At 40.6% G+C, this 23,616-nt stretch overlaps 1 protein-coding gene across 1 annotated transcript in view; it reads right to left on the bottom strand.

Annotated features, from left to right (window-relative positions):
* The window catches only part of EFCAB13 (EF-hand calcium binding domain 13), a 224,760-nt gene extending 204,338 nt beyond the window's left edge, over positions 1 to 20,422 (bottom strand). Inside the window, exons 1-7 of the mRNA XM_060202483.1 lie at positions 20,061 to 20,422; positions 18,801 to 18,928; positions 17,378 to 17,466; positions 16,495 to 16,638; positions 13,281 to 13,355; positions 11,219 to 11,362; positions 8,215 to 8,286 (exon numbers count right to left, since the gene is read on the bottom strand). Coding sequence (XP_060058466.1) covers positions 8,215 to 8,286; positions 11,219 to 11,362; positions 13,281 to 13,355; positions 16,495 to 16,638; positions 17,378 to 17,466; positions 18,801 to 18,928; positions 20,061 to 20,186 — 778 coding nt within the window. The 5' untranslated portion in view covers positions 20,187 to 20,422. The remainder of the gene's footprint in view (positions 1 to 8,214; positions 8,287 to 11,218; positions 11,363 to 13,280; positions 13,356 to 16,494; positions 16,639 to 17,377; positions 17,467 to 18,800; positions 18,929 to 20,060) is intronic.
* Between the last annotated feature and the right edge of the window lie 3,194 nt (positions 20,423 to 23,616).

Genomic DNA, 23,616 nt, shown 5'->3' with positions numbered 1-23,616 from the left:
GTGTTCATCTTAGGTGTATAATGTCTGGACATCTTTAAAGATGGTGACATGGACCTCTAGATGCCAAGTGTCAAACTGAAGACCCTATGACAACCTGATTAAGAAGCTAGGCGGTGGCATACCCAGTTAAGCACACATGGTACTGTGCACAAGGACCCACTTTCAAGCCCCTGCTCCCCACCTGTGGCCAGGTTGCTTCATAAGCAGTGAAGTATGTCTGCAGGTGCCTCTCTCTCTCCCCTCCCCTTCCAATTTCTCTTTGTCCTACCAAATAAAATGTGGGGGCGGGGAGGAAGTGTCTGCCATAGTGCTGGCACCAAGCCCCAGCCATAACCCTGGAGGCAAAAAAAACCTTCCTAAAACTAAAGAAATTTTTGAAACATAGTAAATCCATGATAACAAAAAAGGACAAGAAAATAAATGACTGTAATAAACTTTTTGAAACCAGAAACCTAGCTTGATAGACCTGAAAGGGTTTAGTCTTAAGTAAGAATGAGAAAAAGTCAAGAAGCAACCTAGTTCATTATGCAAAAAACTTCCAAATCCTTACACATTATCACCTCTAACAGTGGAAGTAAAAGTAAAACTAAACACAAAGCATTAGATAAAAATCCATTTAAGCAGGAGTCGGGCTGTAGTGCAGCGGGCTAAGCGCAGGTGGCGCAAAGCACAAGGACCGGCATAAGGATCCCGGTTCGAGCCCCGGCTCCCCACCTGCAGGGGAGTCGCTTCACAGGCGGTGGAGCAGGTCTGCAGGTGTCTATCTTTCTCTCCTCCTCTCTGTCTTCCCCTCCTCTCTCCATTTCTCTCTGTCCTATCCAACAACGACAATAACAATAATAACTACAACAATAAAACAACAAGGGCAACAAAAGGGAATAAATAAAATAAATATAAAAAAAAAAGTTAAAAAAAAATCCATTTAAGCTTGATTAGCTAGCTAGACCCCCTCCACACAGCAAGATATCAAACTTCATCTACTGCTAACTGTCAATACTGATCGTCCCTCACTCCAATAGAAGACTAATAATCAGAGAAGGTTAACACAAATCTCTGGATCAAAGCATATTAAGCTTAATAGGGGCCGAGTGGAGGAGCACCTGGTTGAGCACACCTTACAGTGTGCTAGCCCCCAATCCCCATCTGTCGTGGGGAAAGGGGGTGTTCCTCTCTCTCTCTCTCTCTCTCCCTCCCTCCCTCTCAACTTCTCTCTGTCTCTATCTTTTAAATAAATAAAAATTCGGGGGGCAGGTGGTGGTGCACCTGGTTGAGAACACGTTACAGTGCACAAAGACTCTGGTTCAAGCCCCTGGCCCCCACCTGCAGGGCGAAAGCTTTGCAAGTGGTGAAACAGGGCTGCAGGTGTCTCTCTGTCTCTCTCTCTCTCCCCCTCTTGATATCTGGCTGTCTACCCAATAAAGAAAGATAATTTAAAAAATAAAAATAATAAGTAAACATACGATAAAATATAAATACATATAAAAATAACAGAGGGAAAAGATGTGGTGAATGGTGTTGGACATGGTTGAGCTCGCACACTACCATGCCCTAGGACCGTCCCCATCCGCACTCTCTCACTCTCTGTCTCCCCATTCCCTCCCATCCGCACTCTCTCACTCTCTGTCTCCCCATTCCCTCCCATCCGCACTCTCTCACTCTCTGTCTCCCCATTCCCTCCCATCCGCACTCTCTCACTCTCTGTCTCCCCATTCCCTCCCATCCGCACTCTCTCACTCTCTGTCTCCCCATTCCCTCCCATCCGCACTCTCTCACTCTCTGTCTCCCCATTCCCTCCCATCCGCACTCTCTCACTCTCTGTCTCCCCATTCCCTCCCATCCGCACTCTCTCACTCTCTGTCTCCCCATTCCCTCCCATCCGCACTCTCTCACTCTCTGTCTCCCCATTCCCTCCCATCCGCACTCTCTCACTCTCTGTCTCCCCATTCCCTCCCATCCGCACTCTCTCACTCTCTGTCTCCCCATTCCCTCCCATCCGCACTCTCTCACTCTCTGTCTCCCCATTCCCTCCCATCCGCACTCTCTCACTCTCTGTCTCCCCATTCCCTCCCATCCGCACTCTCTCACTCTCTGTCTCCCCATTCCCTCCCATCCGCACTCTCTCACTCTCTGTCTCCCCATTCCCTCCCATCCGCACTCTCTCACTCTCTGTCTCCCCATTCCCTCCCATCCGCACTCTCTCACTCTCTGTCTCCCCATTCCCTCCCATCCGCACTCTCTCACTCTCTGTCTCCCCATTCCCTCCCATCCGCACTCTCTCACTCTCTGTCTCCCCATTCCCTCCCATCCGCACTCTCTCACTCTCTGTCTCCCCATTCCCTCCCATCCGCACTCTCTCACTCTCTGTCTCCCCATTCCCTCCCATCCGCACTCTCTCACTCTCTGTCTCCCCATTCCCTCCCATCCGCACTCTCTCACTCTCTGTCTCCCCATTCCCTCCCATCCGCACTCTCTCACTCTCTGTCTCCCCATTCCCTCCCATCCGCACTCTCTCACTCTCTGTCTCCCCATTCCCTCCCATCCGCACTCTCTCACTCTCTGTCTCCCCATTCCCTCCCATCCGCACTCTCTCACTCTCTGTCTCCCCATTCCCTCCCATCCGCACTCTCTCACTCTCTGTCTCCCCATTCCCTCCCATCCGCACTCTCTCACTCTCTGTCTCCCCATTCCCTCCCATCCGCACTCTCTCACTCTCTGTCTCCCCATTCCCTCCCATCCGCACTCTCTCACTCTCTGTCTCCCCATTCCCTCCCATCCGCACTCTCTCACTCTCTGTCTCCCCATTCCCTCCCATCCGCACTCTCTCACTCTCTGTCTCCCCATTCCCTCCCATCCGCACTCTCTCACTCTCTGTCTCCCCATTCCCTCCCATCCGCACTCTCTCACTCTCTGTCTCCCCATTCCCTCCCATCCGCACTCTCTCACTCTCTGTCTCCCCATTCCCTCTCAGTTTCAGTCTCTACACAAAAAAATGAATAAGCTTTTTAAAAAAAATTTAAATAGAGGGTAGAAAAATAGAAGGTAATGTGGTGATTTCCACTGAATAGTGGCAACTCAACTCTTTTTTTTTTCTGTCTCACTAAACAACTGCATCTCTAGGAAACAAGCCTATGCCTTCCAAAAGGATAGTAGAAGCTTCTCTAAATACTCTGACCATTTCAAAGTAAAATGCAGAGATACAGGAATTTTTTACCAAAAAATATCAAAGATTTGAAAAAAACTCAAAACAGGCTTACAGTCAGATTATAATGAGTGCACAAATGAAATTCATGCTAACAAGGATAGCTTAGTGTGATATCTTACATGCAGCAAGTATAGGTTTAAAAATACTCCTGGCATAAACCCTCTGGGGACCTATGAGTGCAGCCTAAAATGTCCCTAGCTATGACCATGGAATGTGAGTTCAGACCAATAGAAATGTGCAGAGGTTTCACAGACTCCTGTGCTGAATGTGAATAGACATGGGCCCTAGTTCAGATCGATGGGGTTTACAATTAACAGTACTTATATACTTTTCTCATATTTAGAACAACTTTCTGCCCTAATCCAGCTTTCTAGTCCTATTTCTAACTCTGACATCATCTTCCTAGACAATATCCAACAACAGACCACCTACATGTTAGCTGTCAGACTCAAGCAAAAATCAGTAAAGTCATGGGCCCTTGGAATATACCTAAAATAGACTTCCTAACTCCTTACAACATGAAGACGCCAAATCTCATCTGCAATAGTCTTACCTTTAGGTTTCTGATTACTAAACAATTTGTTCTGCTTTATATCATAATGCTTTTCAGCCAACAAGTTGCAATTGCTACCATGAAGCCAGCTTGATGTCTAAGGCAGACAACCTCACCAGTGTGTCCTGGAACTTAACCTCCCCAGAGCCCTGCCCCACTAGGGAAAGACAGAAACAGGCTGGGAGTATGGATTGACCTGTCAATGTCCATGTCCAGAAAAGAAGCAATTACAGAAGCCAGACCTCCCACCTTCCGCACCCCATAAAGAATTGTGATCCATACTCCCAGAGGGATAGAAAACAGGGAACCTTCCAATGGAAGGGATGGGATGTGGTACTCTAGTGGGGGAATTGTGTGAAACTGTACCCTCTTATTCCACAATCTTGTAAATCACTATTAAATCAATAATAAAAAAGAAAATGCTCCTGGAACAATCTTATATCACTGTTAAAAACATAAATAAATAAATAAGTAAATAAATGTAGATATATACATATTTTTTAGAAAGAAGTAGGCTTAACCATGAAGAGAATAACATAGTTTATATACAACCATAATCTCAATCTCTAAAATAGAAGAGAAACTAGGTTTAGGAAAAATTAGGCCAATCTGAGATATACCATAGTTCATTAGAAGTAAAATAATAATAGTAATGTGATAGGGAATTCCAGGAGGAGAGAAAGAGAATAAAACATAAAGTATAAAAACAAAACAACAAAAAAAAAAAAAACAGAAAGTATATTCAGGGCAGGGGGTAGATAGAATAATGGTTATGCAAAAAGACTCTCACGCCTGAGGCTACAAAGTCCCAGGTTCAATCCTCTGCACCACCAAAAGCCAGAGCTGAGCAGTGCTCTGGTAAAATAAAATAAAAAAATAATTTTTTTAAATGTTCTCAATTTGTTAATACATTTCTAATAATGACTTGTTCTTTGAAATGTTGACTTTCCTAAAGCTTAGACAAGGGAGAGCAGAAGCAACCAGTGGCATTACTTTACAAGACACAGCTATATATAAATAATGTCAAAGGACATAAACGATAGTGATGTTATGTATGATACAGCAAATCCTAACAATGGAATTTTCAAAGTTAACCCAATTGCCAAATAATCTGATTACAGCAATAACTATCTATTGCCTTCTTAACCCCTAAGACAGCAGGAACCTCCCACTTCCTCTATAAATCCCATATTTCTCCCAGTCCTGGAACCTCTAGGGTGGGGCTCACTTCCCTGCATGCATCTCTCAATTCATGCCACATGATACTGCATTGGCTGATCCCAATCTAATCGATGTAGTGAGTACCACCTCAGCATGCTTCACTTCAGACTGTGTCCACAGACGTCAGGTATGGAATGTCAACCCTTCAGCGTCATTACTCAAGTGAGACCTTTCCTTTCTTATATGACTCCTTAATTCCTTTTGGGTGGAAACGTCACTTCCTAACAAAGCCTCAAAACCTAGATATAGACCAGGACCCATGTGATAGGGCATATGTACACATGTATCCATAAATTAGGATAAAATATATACCTTAAAGCAAAAGTGCACAATAGTTTACAGTGACCCAATAAATGAAGCAAGGAAGGGAGTCAGGCAGTTGCACAGAGAGTTAAGCACAAGGGGTGCAAAGCTCTAGGACCAGCTCAAGGATCCTGGTTCAAGCCCCTGGCTCCCCACCTGCAGGGAAGTCACTTCAAAAGCGGTAAAGCAGGTCTGCGGGTGTCTATCTTACTCTCCCTCTCTGTCTTCCCCTCCTCTCCATTTCTCTCTGTCCTATCCAACAACGATGACATCAATAACAACAATAGTAACCACAACAATAAAAAAAAAAGGGCAACAAAAGGGAATAAATAAATATTTAAATAAATAAGTGAAGCAAGGAAGTAGAAAAGCGAAAAAAGATACCTTGGAGAGTCAGTTGGGCAGTGGGTTAAGTGCACGTGGAGCAAAGCGCAAGGACTGGCATAAGGATTCCGGTTCCAGCCCCCGGCTCCCCACTTGCAGGGGAGTCCATTCACAGGTGATGAAGCTGGTCTGCAGGTCTCTGTCTTTCTCTCCCCCTCTCTGTCTTTCCCTCCTCTCTCCATTTCTTTCTGTCCTGTCCAACAACAACGACATCAGTAACAACCACAATAATAACTACAAAAAAAATAAATAATTAACAAGGGCAACAAAAGGAAATAAATATTAATAAAAAATTTTTTATTATTTCTGTTGTTGTTGGACAGGACAGAGAGAAATGGAGAGAGGAGGGGTAGACAGAGAAGGGGAGAGAAAGACAGACACCTGCAGACCTGCTTCACCGCCTAAGAAGCGACTCCCCCCCAGGTGGGGAGCCAGGGGCCTGAACTGGGATTTTTGCACTTTGTACTATGTGCGCTTAACCGGTATGCTACTGCCTGGCCCCCTAAAAAAAAATTTTTTTAAAGATACCTTAAAGTACCTAATCAAATAGTTTCTACTTTGACATAGATAACCCCCTCATGTACTTTCTATTACACTTCCCTCACTCCAAAGTTAACCTTATCAAAGTAAGGACTACAAAAGCTGAATAAGGGCAAGAGACTGGCACACTTTAATGATAACTCTTAGTCACTATCAGGCCACCCCATCAGCTGGGGCCCTAGTTGGAGAGTCCTGAGATTCCCAGACAGACATGATGGGCCTAGACCTTGAATAGATCCCTCTCTCCATTGTCACTGGTCATCTCCATAAGGAACAACATAATGCAACCCTTTGGGGGGCCCCATAGGATCTTGCCCTCAATGTGGATCAACAATGGTAGGGAATGTTCCATTCTCCGAAGTGGAGTTGGATAACATACTCTATCTACCACCTGAAGAAGATGGGTTGGAAAATTGAAATTGGTGCTACTCGAAATGTTGCTACTCATGACCACAGAATGCGAGTTCGGATCTACAGGGATGTAGAGGTTACATAGGATCCTATGCTGAATATGGTCCCCAGATCAAATCGATGGGGTTTACAGTCAACAACATTTATGCACTTTTCCCATATTTGGGAGCTACCCTCTTCCCTGATCCAGCTTTCTAGCCCTTTTTTCCAGCCATGACATCATCCCCCCAGACAATAACTTGGGTCCAACTGCATATCAGATGTCAGGCTCAAGGAAAAACTAATAAAGTCATGGGCCCTTTGGAATATAACTAAAATAGACCTGCTAGCTATTTCCAAAACCAAGACCCCAAATCTTCATCTGCAATATTCCAGCCTTTACGTTCATGATGAATCAACAATTTGTATGGCTTTATATGTTAACTCTTTATCAGCCACCAGGTTCCAGATGCTAGTATGATGCCAACCTGACTTCCCTGGGCAGACAACCCCACCAATGTGTCCTGGAGCTCCACCTCCCCAGAGCCCTGCCCCACGAGGGAAAGAGAGAGACAGGCTGGGAGTGTGGATCAGCCTGTCAACACCCATGTTCAGTGGGGAAGCAATTCCAGAAGCCAGACCTCCCACCTTCTGCATCTCACAATGACCCTGGATCCATGCTCTCAGAGTGTTAAAGAATAGGGAAGCTATCAGCTATTGTGGGATATCGAGTTCTGGTGTTGGGAATTGCACCCCTCTTATCCTATGGTCTTGTCAGTGTTGCCATTTTACTTTTAAAAATTTTTAAAAAGAAAGTATATTCAAGGAAAAAAATAACTGAAATTTTCCCAAGTTCTGGAGGTGATCAGAAGTAGATGTTCAAGTGAGCTATGTTGCTGACCTACTCATAATCTGGCTCAAATATATTTGGACAAATGAAGGAGTACTAGGACATGGAATAGAAGAGACAAAAAAAAAAAGACCCAAATGAAGAAAAGCTAAACAATGAATAAGAAAACATACTGGGATTTTGGTGTTTTGTTTTCATCATTTACCAAAGCACTTCATAGCTCTAGCTTATGGTGACAGAAGGGGTAGACCCTGGACCCTTAGAGTCAGGCATGAAAGTCTTTTGCATACATTATGTTTTTTCCCCCACCCAACATGCTAGTTTTGTTGTTGTCATTGTTGTTTGTTTTTTTAATTAATGCAGTGGCTTTTATCCCTAGCACCAACATAAGCCAGAGGTGATCAGTACTCTCCTCTGTCTCTCTCTCATGCACACATTCATAAAAATAAACCTTAAAAAAGTAAAGTCAAAATTATAAAGTGACCAATGAATTGTAGATTAAATGTTACCTAGTTTTAGTGTAAATACTTTGTTTTCAAGTTGGCTTTATGTTATAAAATATTAAGAGAAATGAAAAAATTATGAGATAATCATAGTATTAATCAATTTCATTGGGCATATTTAGGGTATTATATTAAATTTCTATCTCCTGATTTAGAAGTTATTTTAAGACTCATAAGACTTTCAAAAGCAATATCATAAAACTTATCATTATGATCTGGTTTTAAAGTTACATAATAAAACTTGCTAGAACAGCAAAAGTTCACTTACAGATATCCTCGTAATCCCTCAGTAGTTCATCCAACGTTAATATGATATCCCCAATATCCACCATGTTGTTACCTGTAATAAGAAGTCATGTTCAAATATTTCATTTCCTTTTGAAGTCAAGTATAACCACCATCCTATTCTAATGTGAAAACAACAAAGTGTGGAAACGGGAACAAAATGAAAGTATTATCCATTCTAAACTTTGTCAGTTCTTTCTAGTCTTTAGAGTTTGTTTAAAATTTTTTACCTGAGTGACTGAGTGGCAGAGCACCGGGAAGAGTACACACATTACTGTACTCAAGGACCTGAGTCCAAGCCCATGGTCCCCACCTGGGGGGGGGGGGGGGTGGAGGGAGGGTGTTCACAGTGCTGTAGGTGTCTCTCTTCTCCCTCACCCCTTCCCTCTCAATTTTTTTTCACCATCCAAAAGAGAACAAAAGGAAGAAAATAGCTACTGAAAGCAGTGGATTCATCATGCAGGTACCAAGCCCCAGTGATAACTTTGGTGGGGTGGGGGTGGGGGGGTGCGAAGAGAAAGAAAAGGAAGAAGGAAGAAAAGGAAATAAAAGGAAATCAGATGAATATCTTATGGATATTTCTTTACAAGCAAACAGTTGCTTTTCTCTTGCTGCTTTTATAATTCACTATCTAACTATTATGGGCCTGGGTGAGCTTGGGTCTGGACTTATTTTGTTTATATCTCTTAGAACTTTATGGACCTGAAGACTCCTCTCCTTTATTTAGAGGAAATTCTTGGCTAGTGTATCTTCAAATAAGAATACTAACCCTTTCTTCAATTCCTCTCCATGGAACTTTATAATGAAAATTCTGTTCCTCTTGGTGTTGTCCTGTGACTCTCTTAAATTTTTATTCTTTTTTCCCTTGTTGGATTTTCCTGAAATTTTCTCTACCCTATCCTCCATCTTTTACTTGCTACTACTTTTATTCTTTGTTGTCCTACTGGTGGAGCCCTGTGCAATGGTCTTGATGTCCTCTTTACCAGGTTTGCAGTTCTGTTGAATGTGGGGTTTTGTTTCAGTTGCTAAATCGGTCCAATAATGTGGCTTATTTCCAATGTCTTCTGATTGTTTGATGCACTGTGGAGATCTGAGTCAGGGAGTCTGTGTCTGAATCTGTTTATCAACCAGAAGCTCAGGCTTAATGAATACTCAGTAACCACTAGGTAGCCACTGGTAGGGGTTACCTCTGAATTTTGACTGAGGCTTTCGTCTAAGTAGACAGTTCTGTACACATTCCAGGTCTCTAGTGCTGGCAAGGCACAAATACCTGTAGGCTGTGAGCCAGGAACTACCCTCAGGGCCTTTGACTATGGAAACACTTTCAGCGTGGCTGCATTCACCAGAGCTCAGCAAACTTCAGCAGACAGGGAACGCTTTACAATGGCTCACCCTCCCTCCTTTGCTCATTGTGGAGTCTAAATTTCCATTTCGAATTACCTCAGAGTTACAGGGGTGGGAAATTATGCTTTTTGTCTCTTTCTATAGAAAACTTATCTCATACCATGTAATATTATTATTTTGCTGTGGATGCCAGAAGAAATAGACAAAGCCACTAAAGTCTTCTTGCATCCTTCAAGATTCAGTCCAGCCATAACTTTTAATAATCTTCATCTTGGGATAACAGTGTTGCAATGTATATTCATTCTATAGCAGTGTTATATTTATAAATATAAATTTTATATAAACATATATTTATAATATTTTATATAAAATATTATATAATATTTATATATGTATTTCTATTTACTTAACTCCTTCTACAATAGAATAAGTGCTCCTTCAGAACAACAAATGTAATTTATTTATCTTTGAATCAACTATCACAGGTCCAGAGACAGTAGAAATTAAGTGACTAACTCACTAGATAAGTGGATACAGCAATTAGCCACAATTGCTGTATTCATTACGATAGGGCATTTCCTAATCCTTTGTAGTACAAAACATGACAAAGATGTTCATAGTGGGAGTCTAGTGATAGCGCAGCGGGTTAAGCACACGTGGAGCAAAGCACAAGGACCGGCGGAAGGATCCCGGTTGGAGCCCTCGACTCCCCACCTGCAGGGGAGTCGCTTCACAGGCGGTGAAGCAGGTCTGCAGGTGTCTCTCTCTCTCCCCCTCTCTGTCTTCCCCTCCTCTCTCCATTTCTCTCTGTCCTATCTTAACAATAATGACATCAATAACAACAACAATAACTACAACAACAATGAAAAACAACAAGAGCAACAAAAGGGAAAATAAATATATTAAAAATTAAAATTAAAGAAAGATGTTCATAGTATTTAAATCTATAAACTGCAGAGAGTAGCTGAAAGCATATGAAGATGTCTGTATTCAAAGCTGCATGACACGGGGAGCAGCAGGTGGCTCCCCAGGTGGTGCACAAGGTGCCATGCCCAAGAACACAGGTTGCAGCCCCAGCCAGCACCTGGGAATGTTCTTAGGGGAAACTGCACAAGTGGTGAAGCAGTGTTTCAGCATCTCTCTCCTTCTGCCACCCCAATAATGTAAAGGAGGAGAAGAGAAGGAGAAGGAGGGGAAAGAGAAGGAGGAAAAGGGGAAAGAGGAGGAGGAGGAGGAAGGAAGAAGATATGAAATGGAAACCAAATAGCCACGAGGAGCAGTAGGGTTGTGTAGGCATTGACCCCAGTGATAACTCTGGTGGAAAAACAAAGCTGAAAATGTAAGAAATTTAGGTTCCAAAACTTATAAAGGGAATGGCCTTGACACTTCACAAACCACCTTTCCTCAAAGATAAGAAATGATTACTGAAAATAAAAATCCATTTTTCTCTTAGGCTTTTATAAACATATCAAATATAACAATTTTAGAAATTATGTTACATTTTTCTAACATAGATATAAATAAGCAATGTGAGTATAGAAGGCAAGAACCAGTAAAAATATATGAGTTGGATCATAAGGTTGACTTTTTTTAAAAAAAATATATATATATATATATCTACATATATATTTTAAATAGCTCACTGTCAATATGAGTGTATTTCATCACTTCCTGTAAAGTTCCAAGGTTTACAGGAATATCCATGCTTTCCAAAGCAGCAGCCACTTCATCAGCTAAAACACGCCCATTTTTTATCCCACTGAACATCTTCAAGGTATCCTGGAATGCTGCAAAATTTAATCAAACTAAGTTATTGTGCTTTTCTTTGAGGAGCTGATTTTGTCATAACTGCCAAGAGGAAAACTTTGCATAGACACAGTGTTGGCTGAAAACTTCTCTAAGTGGGCATTTACCCATCTCTGGACTTACTTCTAGTGTGAATTTTCACTTTTGCCATTATAACTACTCAGGTAATCTCCTCAATAAGAACTGGTATGTATTGAACACTCACTAGGCTAAAAGCTGCAGAGCATCTCATCTGACCACACTATGCCTAGGACAGAGTAATCTGTTACCTTATGTTACAAAGAAAGAAACTATGGCTTAGAACACCCTAACCTAATATATACAACTGAAATCATCTCTGACCACTGGCATAGTCTATCCAATGTCAAGTAATGTAACTCAAGGCTGAGGGAAATCACTAACTGCTTTTACATGTAATTTAGAAAAGAGTACAAATGAGAGGAAAGCGTGTAAACACAAAATTTCTTTTTTATGTTTTACTTATTTTATTTTAATGAAAGATATAAAAAGAGAAAGATACAGAGAGATCAGAGCTCTGCTCAGCTCTGGCTTATAGTGATGCCTGGGATTGAGGTTGGGACTTCAGAGCCTTAGACATGAAAGTCTGGGGATGTGTGGAAGTGTACCTCTGTGACAATAGTCTTATGAAATCAACATTTCCTCAATAAAATGATTTTTAAAATGAATGGGATAAAAACATGATGAGAGGAAAATACTTATATTCATGAAGAGAATTTCTTCCTGCCTAGAGTAATTGACTTAAATCTTAAATTGACACCTGCATCTAAATTCTAAATGTCACTACTCCTCAGACCACTTAATCTGCCTTCATGAGGAACCAGAATTTCCATAATCAATGCCAGAGAACAAAGCATTTTTAGTGAGGCTAGATTTTCTTGAGATTTAAGATACAATAAGCATAATAATCTAGAAATCATTAGTTAAGCACAGCCACGGTGAAAGAACTGAGCTTTCATTTATTCAATTAGTAGTCATTGCTCAAGCAAGCATAAGTGGCAGAGGAGGGATCTCTGAGAATCCTTGTCCCCATAAAACCAATGAGAATACTAGAATAGTATTCAGAATAGTATATAATAGTATAATACTGGAATAGTATCAGAATCAAGTTTTTTTCAGAGCTCTGAGAATAAACTGCTGGCTTACATTAATTTAGTCTTTTTTAAAACCATATTTCATTGTCAGTCATTTTTCTTGGGAAATAAAAAAAGAAAAATAAAGATTGTGACATTCTAACCTCCCATATTCCACCATCTTCCCATCTGAGCTTCTGATAGCCCTGAAGACCAGCAGTCTGATATCAGAGGTCAGTAAAGGGGAACTGGTGAAGCTTCTTCAAAGTCCTAGTCCCTAAAAGCTGTCAATACTAGACTTGTGATGGCTCTCTACTTCCAGATCTGTGACTATTTGAGCTAACTCAAAGTTACCTCAAAAGTCTATACAAACAACTGTTTCCTTGGAAGTATTCATCAAAAACATCAGAGACAATTATCTAACATTACAACTGCCCAAATGGTGAAGTGGTACTGTGTTTCTCTCCTCCTTTTTCTCTTCCACTATACCTTTCTCTTTCTCTCCCTGCCCCCAGTCTCATTTTCCATAGATGGGGAGGAGGACCACCATCATCATCTAATGGGAACAGTGGAATCACAGAGCAGTGGAAGGCACAGAGCCCCAGTGATAATTAATTGTGGTGGCAAAAAAAAAAAAAAAAAAGTTGGCAATGTTAGGATCAGGAGCTAGTTCACTAGTTACAAAATTTAATATGTGTAAGAACACAAATTCAAGCCTCTGACACCATGTGGTAGCATCATGTATGGCTGTATGAAAGGTGAAGTTTCACCAACAGTGAAGCAGTGCTGTGGAATCTCTCCTTTTTACCTGGATCTTGAGGAATAAAACGGCAAACAGCACTCAGAGCATTAAGATAATCTGAAAAATCCAGTGTCCCATTAGCTAAAAGAATGGTTTCAGAAACAGAAAGAAAATAGCCCATCAGCAAATTTATCAGCAAACTAAGAACATAGGTAAAAATGCAATTTTGAAAATTAAATAAAATTAACTGCTATTAGAACACCATAACCAGTATACAAGAGCAGCATTAAATATAGGATGCAAAAAAAATAAAACTTACCAGAAAAATATTTACACATTTTAGTTATGTAGCAAATAATGTTATAATAGTAAAAAGAATGATATAAACTAGGAATGGAGATCATTCAGTTTTATTTTGTTCAAAATTGCAATATTTGGGGGCCAGATGGTGGCACACCAGGTTAAGCGCACATAGTACAAAACTGCAATATTTATATTTGCAGTTAGATACAAAAAATACATGCTATTTTCCACATATTATGGTTTTACCTTAAAGGATAGATGGTAAAGTCCCTGTATCAGTAGCATTAGAGAGATTATGGACCCCATTAATTTTCTTTTTTTTAATATTTGTTTATTCCCTTTTGTTGCCCTTGTTTTATTGTTGTAGTTATTGATGTCGACGTTGTTAAATAGGACAGAGAGAAATGGAGAGAGGCGGGGAAGACAGAAAGGGGAAGAGAAAGATAGACACCTGCAGACCTGCTTCACCGCCTATGAAGTGACCCCCCTGCAGGTGGGGAGCCAAGGGCTCGAACTGGAATCCTTCCACTGGTCCTTGTGCTTTGTGCCACCTGCGCTTAACCCACTGCACTACCGCCCGAATCCATCCCATTACTTTTCTAATGAAATTTTTACCTCATACCCTCTCCTGACTTGTGTCTCTTTCACACACATTGCATCATTAAAAGTAATAAACAACTATATATATATTGCCTGAACACCTTTAAGGTCCAGCTTATGGTGATGCTGAGGATTGAACCTAGAACCTCTGATGCCTCACACATGAAAGACATTTTACACAACCACTACACTGTATCTCTCCAGTATTACCATATTTAAGCCTTTCTTTCCCATAATTTACTTATTTATTTATTTATTTATTTATTTATTGTCATCATCAGGACTTCCCCACTCTGGGTTCACTTCTTCAGATAGACAGAAGAGGGAGCTGTGTGTTGGATGCTGGCACAGCAGGTTAAGCGCACATGGTAAGAAGCGCAAGGACCGGCTTAAGGATCCTGGTTCGAGCCCCCGGCTCCCCACCTGCAGGGGAGTCGCTTCACAGGCGGTGAAGCAGGTCTGCAGGTGTCTGTCTGTCTTCCCCTCCTCTCTCCATTTCTCTCTGTCCTATCCAACAACAGCAGCAATAACGACAACAATAATAACAATGACAACGATAAAGGGCAACAAAAGGGAAAAAAAATAAAAAAGAATAAAAAAAGAAAGAAAGACAGAGGAAGGGCTCAAACCCAGGTTGCGTGCATGTTAAGGCAGGCACACTGTCCAGGTGAGCTATCTTTCTGTCCCTCGCCATCTTATTTTTTATTGAAAGACAGAACCAACACCAGCCACGGCACTCCCCCTGGTGCCACAGCATGCCCATGTGCTTGCAGGACTTGAACATGGGCAGCACATGTGACAGGGCGCATAACCTACCCAATGAGTTGTTTCTCTGGCCTCTGTAACATATTGTAAAGATTCATTTTCCTATCGTGGACTTCCGGAGGCGGAGCTACGAGCAGCAGATCGCTTCCTCTCCTCTCCTCTCCTCTCCCGGATCAACTAGGAATACCAAAGGAGACCACCCGGACCGAAACAAGACAGGACTAGAATGACCACAGAAACCCAGTAAATCACCCGTGAGTACAAACACGCGTGGCTGGTGACAGAGAGGAGAGAGGGGCCTAAGGAGAGATTAAGTGACTGCTAACAGTTCGACAGTTTGTCAGTGGAGACACCACCTTCAGTCTGCTCCACCAACAAGGGGACAGCTGAAGGGAGGAAAGGACTCCCCAGAGACTCACCAAGTGCAACTCTGAGTCTCCATTGCTACTACCCTCAGAATCTGGAGCAGCAACAGGGAGGGACACCAGGGCACAGAGATCTAACCGGGAAACTCAGGAGAAGACCTATACCTCGGTGGCATAGCTGAGGGGCTGTGAAAGTCTCTTTGCATAACCACTGGATTATCTCTGCCACACCCTGCTTTATCTCTTGGTCAGGAGTCAGTGATTAAGCTAAGAAGCCTATTGATAGTTTAAAAGCCCTCAGGCTCCCATAGCCTACAGGGGAAAAAAAAAAAAAGGCTTTTACACCACTGAACTCCAACTCAGGGATTGAAAAAACTGTTAACTTATATAAAATGGTTAAAACAACAAGAAAAAATATTGGAGACTCGAACCAGGACAAGAGTCCAGCTAAAAGTCCTCCAGAGGGTGAAGCACAAAACAACGAGTTCAACATCCAAACATTAGCTAAGGAAATAATAACAGGAGTGAGTAAAGAATTTGAAAAAATTGTAATCAGAAATGCAGGAACAACAAATGAGAATATGGAAGAAAATTCTAATTATCTCATGGTTATTAGAGAGCTGAAAGCTGAAATCTCTGAGCTAAGAAGGCAACTAGCTGAACAAGCTAAAACAGTATCACAGCAGGGCAACAAAATAGATGAACTCCAGAAAGCAGTAGAGGGCAGAGAGAATAGAATCAATGAGGCTGAAGACAGAATTAGCAAAATTGAGGATGAATTAGAGACAACTAAAAAAGAAGTAAGAGATCTCAAAAAGAGATTAAGAGATGCTGAAAACAACAACAGAGTCCTATGGGATGACTTCAAAAGAAACAATATACGCATTATTGGCTTACCAGAGGAAGAAAGAGAAGGGGAGGAAGAAAGCGTTCTCCAGGCCATAATAGCTGAAAATTTCTCTAGTCTAGACAACACCAAAGACATAAAGATTCAAGAAGCCCAGAGGGTCCCAAACAGAATTAACCCAGACCTAAAGACACCAAGACATGTCATACTTAGATTGGAAAGGAATAAGGATAAAGAAAGGATCCTCAAGGCTGCAAGAGAAAAACAAAGAGTCACCTACAAAGGAAAACCCATAAGATTAGCAGCAGACTTCTCATTTTCCTATCGTTAAAAATGACTCTGATCAACATGTAATTAATAGCCATGCTTACAGGCTCCAGGTATCTGAAATAAAGCTTACCATCAATATCGATCACCTTTAGGGCCATTCGCATTTCTGAATCACTTACAGGAACCTTTAAGATGTGATGGATCATTGGCAGATCATTTATATAAATTTTACCTCTCCGAATTTTACGAAAAATTGTACAGGCTTTCTGAAGTGCTGAACACACATAACAAAATAATTAGTTAAAAAGAATAATTATCCTATTCCCCAACATTCTCATAAAAAAAATGTTAGCACTACTGCATTGTATATTTTAAAGTTGCTAATAGATGCTGAGAGTCCTCATTACAAGAAAAGCTTATTTCCTTTTGTATATATGAAAAGGTATTAATTAAACTTATTTTGGTAGTCATTTCACAGCATACACACTGATTAGTAGGATTATTATGTTGTATGCCATAAATGTATACTTATAGGTAAACTTAGACAAGTATTAACAAACTTATACAGAAGTGCGACTATATTGCAATAAAACTATGGAAGGGAAGATGCCTAATACTCTGAGTAAAAATACACAAAATGAGTCCACATATGTCAAAGAGAGGTCCAAGATAAAAGAAAACTCAGTGTCAAGACATGAAAGCTACAACGGGTCTTAATATAAAGGTACCAAGGGCTAAATCCCAGTAAAAACCAGTGCTTACCAATTTATTCACTATGAGGAAATATACATACTTTAAAAATGTGAACTATAATAAGTATATGTGTTATTTTAATATAAGCAAAATATCTTACCAGTAAAACAAAAGGTATTTATGCTTGCTTACAGCCATTTACCATGTCACTAGCTGATATTATAAACTACTAGGAGTAAATAAAAAGACAATAACCACTGAAAACAATTCTTTAAGACCACACAATCAGGAAATTTGTGTAAAAAAATTCTAGAACTTACCATTATCATTAAATTGCTGCAACTTTAACTGTCCAAGAGGTATATTATCATATATTGTTTCATAAAGACTAGAAGTGTCTTTCTTTTTCCTGTCAAAGAAACAACCATATTAGAAAACGGGGGGGGGGGGGGGGGACTCCATTTGAATATCAGTATCGAACAGGCCATGGCCGGTGCGCCGCTATGTCCCATCGCTGGGGAGCCAGAGACGACCCGAACTGCCCCTGCGGCTCCAGACAGACTATGACCCACATAGTCAACGACTGCCACCTCTCCAGATTCAAAGGAGGTCTCGAAACTTGACATCAGGCTCAACCTGACGCTGTTGACTGGCTACGGAAGAAGGGCAAACGCTAGAAGAAGAAGCAGACCTATCAGTTGTCAGAGATTCTCCAGTTAACTACTCCATAAAAGCCATTCCTTCATGTTTGTTTGTTTGTGGCAGAGATGGACTGCTACACATGCATTATTTCACCACTGCTGGGCCAACTTTTTCATTTAGATAAACAGAAACAGAGAAGAAAAGCATCAAAGCATTGGAGCTTTCCTTGGTGCCATGACACTCCCCTGTGTTGATAAGGCTCGAACCTGACCTGCATCGACAGCAAGACACAGCCTTACCTGATGAGCTACCTCTCAATCCAATCAAAATCCTTCCTAGAAAACTGTCCAAGTGATAGTTACTATCCTTCAAGATAGAATTTTCACCTTGTATATTTTCAATATTACTCTGAACAATAGAATGTAATCTGGTTTTAAGTATTTAAGATTTCTATCCTCTGACTGTGGTACAGTTTTTCCTGTGCTTACTCAACCGCAAATTTTACAGAAATTATAATGCAAGCTCTAATTTATTTAAAGTCAAAGAATCCCAGATTCCATAGCCTGTCAGAAAAAGCATATTAATTAAGAAGCTGATTCATCTCATTCCTTAACTTGTAGATAAACTAATCTTTTTTTTTAAGGGTTGCACATTTTATCACTTTACTGGGGAGTTAATGGTTTTCAGCACAGTGTGGATATACCGTTCAATTTCTCACTTTCTCATGATAAGTGTTGCAGAATACCCAGACCCCCCAACTTTGGTCCTTTCCCACCATCATGTACCAGAACCCCAAAGACAACCCCCCAGTGTCCCCACCATCCCAAAAGTTCTTTGCTTTGGTAAAATACATATGTGGAAGCTGAGATCCAGATATACAAAGCAAATTGTAAGTTAACATGTGAGGTCAATCTAGACTCAATTCTGTATCTTCCCAGTCTATATGCAGTGCTCTCAGCTATCTACCATCCTCTTAATTTTACAAGCCTTAATTTGAAAAAATGATTTGTCATGATTTATGTTGGAGGGATGATTCTGGAAAGAGACCCTAAATCTGCATGCAAACTTTTAGCAATAAAATAAGAATTATGATTTAAATACCAAATATTTGAGGAAGATGGATGAAGGGGTGAGAGAGTCTTGTGGATGTTGTGCCGATCTGCCAACTTGCACAAAAGGCTTTCCTTTTTACTCGTCACCTTTGAAAATGTCACAGAAGTGGAGGCAGTCTAGAGCCAAATGAAAGAATGTTGGTACAGGTTGATAAAGCAGCATTCTTGGGTGATAAGCCTTAAAAGATAAAAAACACCTAGGCTCTTCCCTAGCTGTGTTTGTAATATAAAATTACTTTTTGTAAGCAAATTAAGGTTTATGTACACTAAAAATTTAATACATAGCTTAAGTATGTAATTAATATTAATATCCTAATTAATTGTGTGTATATAGTATTAAATTTTACAAAGCCAGGAAAATATGACATAATGAAAACAAGACCGCCAGAATCTAGGCTACATAAAGGTTTTGACTATGAACAAAATAAGGTGGAAAACCAAGTTATTCAGATTGGAGAATTAATGATTGGAGAAATTATTTAACATTGCAAGTAAAAACATGATTGTAAAGAGCCAAGTGACTGAGTAGATGTGTAACACTTTAGAAAAATGGATACTGCAGTTATAGACATCTTCAATTTTATAGGACCTAGACTTAAAGAGCAAATTGGGTTTAGAGAGAAGACTCTCAAACCATACAAGAATGACAGAAATTGGCTCTGAGGGGCTGTAGAGAGCAAACTTTTTCAAAGGGTGGGGGGTGGGGTGGGCAGTGGAGCACCCAAATGTTTTTCTCAAAGGGTTCCTTGGTCTAGTTATTTTATAAAAAAGAAAGAGGATGGAATCGGGCGGTACCACAACGGGTTAAGTACAGGTGGCACAAAGCACAAGGACCGGCATAAGGATCCCAGTTCGAGCCCCTGGCTCCCCACCTGCAGGGGAGTCGCTTCACAAGTGGTGAAGCAAGTCTGCAGGTGTCTTTCTCTCTCTCCCCCTCTCTGTCTTCCCCTCTGATCTCCATTTCTCTATGTCCTATCCAACAATAAAAACATCAATAACAACAACAATAATAACTACAACAAAAAACAACAAGGTCTACAAAAGGGAATAAATATTTTTTAAATTTTTTAAAAATCAAAAAAAAAGAGGAGGAGAAAGGGGAAAAGAGGAGGAGGAGAAGGAGCAGAGGCATAGAGGAAAGAAGGAAAGAATATTGACATTTCAGTGCTTGGGCTAAAATGGACTGGAATGCTTGAGAGTCAAGGAAAATAACTGAAATTAAGATAAGTATTGCTGTGTTCTTATTTACCTCAGTTCTTTCAGAATGCAATTGTACTTTCAAACTTTTCTTTTTCCTGACTTTTTTTCCTCCTGAAAGATTACAGAATTTTTCTTCTCCGCATAGAAATGTTGATGTTTCATACCTAAATTGCATAGAAAACTGGAATAATTCCTGAGTTCCTTTTTCTTTTTTTTCATTTTAACTTATGAAAAGTTAACTACATGGGGGCAGGTGTTAGCTCATCGGGTTAAACGCACATGGCGCCAAGCGCAAGGACTAGCTCAAGGATCCCAGTTCAAGCCCCGGCTCCCCTTCTGCAGGGGGTGCTGCTTCGCAAGTGGTGAAGCAGGTCTGCAGGTGTCTGTCTTTCTCTCCCCCTCTCTGTCTTCCCCTCCTCTCTCCATTTCTCTCTGTGCTATCCAACAACAACTACAGCAATGACAACAATAATAACAATAAACAGCAAGGGCAACAAAAATGGAAAAAATAGCCTTTAGGAGCAGTCGATTCGTAGTGCAGGCACAGAGGTCCCCCACCACCACCACCCCCCAGCGATAACCCTAGAGGAAAAAAAAAAGTTAAGCACATGTAAAAGTAAGCAGAACAATGTAATGGTATGCCCCATGGACTCATAACTCATCTTTAATAATGAAAAGTCTTATTTCATCTATAACACTACCCTCCTCCCACTCTTATGATTTTTAAGGAAATTCTAGTACCAGATCATGGCAATAAAACCCACACTTAATATTTATATGAATATGATATTATTCATATTTATGCAAGGAGCCTTTCCTTTTTGTTGTCTTAATCTTTAGTGTGGAAATGTTTTACAGGGCAGTAGTTGTCTCAGGAGCACAGTTTCACATCTCCCCAAAGTATGTGCCAACGTGCCTCACACACTACCAAAATGCCACTTCCCGCCACCAGGAGGCACAGTGCCCCCAATTCTCTTTTTAAGAGAAGGAAGGGCATAGATAGCATGATGGTTATGCAGAGACTCTTGTGCCTGAGGCTCCAAAGTCATAAGTTCAATCCCCTGAAGCACCATAAGCTAGAGCTTAGCAGTGCTCTGGTAAAAAAAAAAAAAAAAAAGAATGCCTTTAATAAACCTTAAAATATATAATTACTTCTTTTTATATTCAAAATTATAATTTTGAACATTATCAAACCATCAAGAGGTAATACACAGAACAAAATAGTGCAGTGTAATAGTTCTCCATGTGGACTGACTCATAATTTAGATTTATAACATTCATTAGGTGGTTGATAAGTCCATTTGTTCATGAAGCCAATGGCAACCACAGAAGTTATTCATGATCACAAGAGATCAAAGGTGATCACAGGATCCGGGCAGTGGTGCACCTGGCTAAGCACACACACTGTAGTGCGCAAGGACCCAGGTTTGAGTCCCCAGTCCTCACCTGCAGGAGGGAAGCTTCATAAGTGGTGAAGCAGGGCTGCTGGTGGCTCTCTGTCTCTCTTCTTCTCTATCTTCCCCTCCCTCTCAATTTCTCTGTCTCTATCAAATTAAATAAAGTTTAAAAAATTTTAAAAGATACATCATAAATTAATATTTATCAGGAAACAAACACTGCTTTACATTCTTGCTTTATTTAAATGTCTCTAAAATATTTCCATTTTATTGTTTTGTTGATAAGAAATGTTTGTTGGTGGTGGAAGGAGTGTGGGACTATATCCCTACTACATTATAACCTTATAAATCACTACTACAAATTAAATTTGAAAAAAGAGAAGTGTTTAGCTGGGGAAATAGCTAAGCATCAGAACACAGAACTTGCATGCCCGAGGTCCCAATTTCAACCCCTGGTACCACATGTCAAAGGGAGACAATGCTTTGCCTTGGTACCTCTCTCTCTACCTCTCCTTCTCTACCTATCTGTCTCATAGAAATCAATCAATAAATCTTTTTAAGTCTAAATAAGGGAGGTAGCTCAGCAAGTAGAGTGTAGAGTGCAGAACTATGCACAAGACCTTGGGTTCACCCTCTGGCACTGCATAGTCCAAAGCAATGCTCTTCTGCCTCAACCAAAAAGGAAGAACATTTCAGACCAGTGTGGTTCCCACTGTAAATCACACACAACTGACAACTTAGTTGTAAGCAAATATTAGTGAATTATACTAGGAATAAAGTTACAGAGTGTAAAATAAAAGAAATTTAAATATCAATGTACCTTCCATGCAGCTTATTTCTTCGTATTATCAAACATATGATCAGTGCTCAAATGTCCAATTCTCACTAATGCTGAAATTTTTGCAGTAGATTCAGTAAGATCCCCATGTTAATCAGGTGATATGTCTTTAAGACCTTTCCATTTATAGGTTCTCCTTCCATATATTTCATTAACATCTCATTATCATCACCACTGTTATTGTCAGACCACTTGCCCTCTACTTTTTCCCCTCTGACTTGTTGATTACATCATCATGATTGTACAATTCTAAACACTTAATCAGATTTTTTTTTTTACTGTGGTCTCTTTCTTTCTTTCTTTTTTGCTTCCAGGGCTATTGCTGGGGCTCAGTGCCTGCACCATAAATCCACTGCTCCTGGAGGCCATTTTTTTCCCCTTTGTTGCCCTTGTTGTTGTAGCCTTGTTGTGTTATTATTGTTGTTGTTGATCTCATTCACTGTTGGCTAGGACAGAGAAAAATCAAGAGAGAAGGGGAAGACAGAGGGGGGAGAGAAAGACAGACACCTGCAGACCTGCTTCACCGCCTGTGAATCAACTCCCCTGCAGGTGGGGAGCCGGGGGCTCAAACCAGGATCCTCACACTGGTCCCTGCACTTTGCGCCATGTGCACTTAACCCACTGCACTATCGCCGAAGCCCCTTTATTTATTTTTCTTTTTACAATCCATTTTTATCTGTGATTAGTAGTGGTTTACAAGACTGTAAGATCACAGTGGTATACATCTCCACACCACATGCACCAGCAAAGTTCTGTGCCCCGAGCCCCCCAAGATTACCAGGACGTTCTCACAAAGTCCTTGTGTGTTTACTCTAGGCTTGTTTTTGTTTTTTATTTTGCTTTGTTACAAGTTTGTATGTTTCATTCTCTAGATTCCACATAAGTGAAATTATTCAGTAGTTGTCTTTCATCTCTGTTTCACTAAGCATAATCACTCTCACTCAGTTCCATCCATTTTGTCCCAAAAGACACAATATTGTTTTTTGTTTGTTTCATTGGTTGGTTGGTTGTACTGTATAGTAGTATTGTGGTGTATATACCCCATAAATTCTTTATCCAGTCATCTGTTGATGAGTATTTAGGCTGTTTCTACTCACTCGCTATTGTGGATAGAGCAACTGTGAACACAGGGGTACATGTGTCCCTTTGAATTCATGCCTTCATGTCCTTTGGACAAATGCCTGTAAGTGATATTCTTGGATCACATGGAAATTCCATTTTATTGGTTTAAAGATTCTCCATACAGTTTTCCCAGGGGCTGCTCTAATTTGCATTCCCATCAACAGTGTAACAGAGCCCCATTTTCTTTTACCAACTTCTTTTTTTTTAGTTTATAAAAAGGAAACACTGACAAAACCATAGGATAAGAG

This window comes from Erinaceus europaeus, chromosome 12, assembly GCF_950295315.1.
Source record: "Erinaceus europaeus chromosome 12, mEriEur2.1, whole genome shotgun sequence".
In the NCBI taxonomy this organism is placed as follows: domain Eukaryota; kingdom Metazoa; phylum Chordata; class Mammalia; order Eulipotyphla; family Erinaceidae; genus Erinaceus; species Erinaceus europaeus.
The sequence above is the reverse complement of the archived record's forward strand: the minus strand, read 5'-3'. Positions and strand labels throughout refer to the sequence as shown.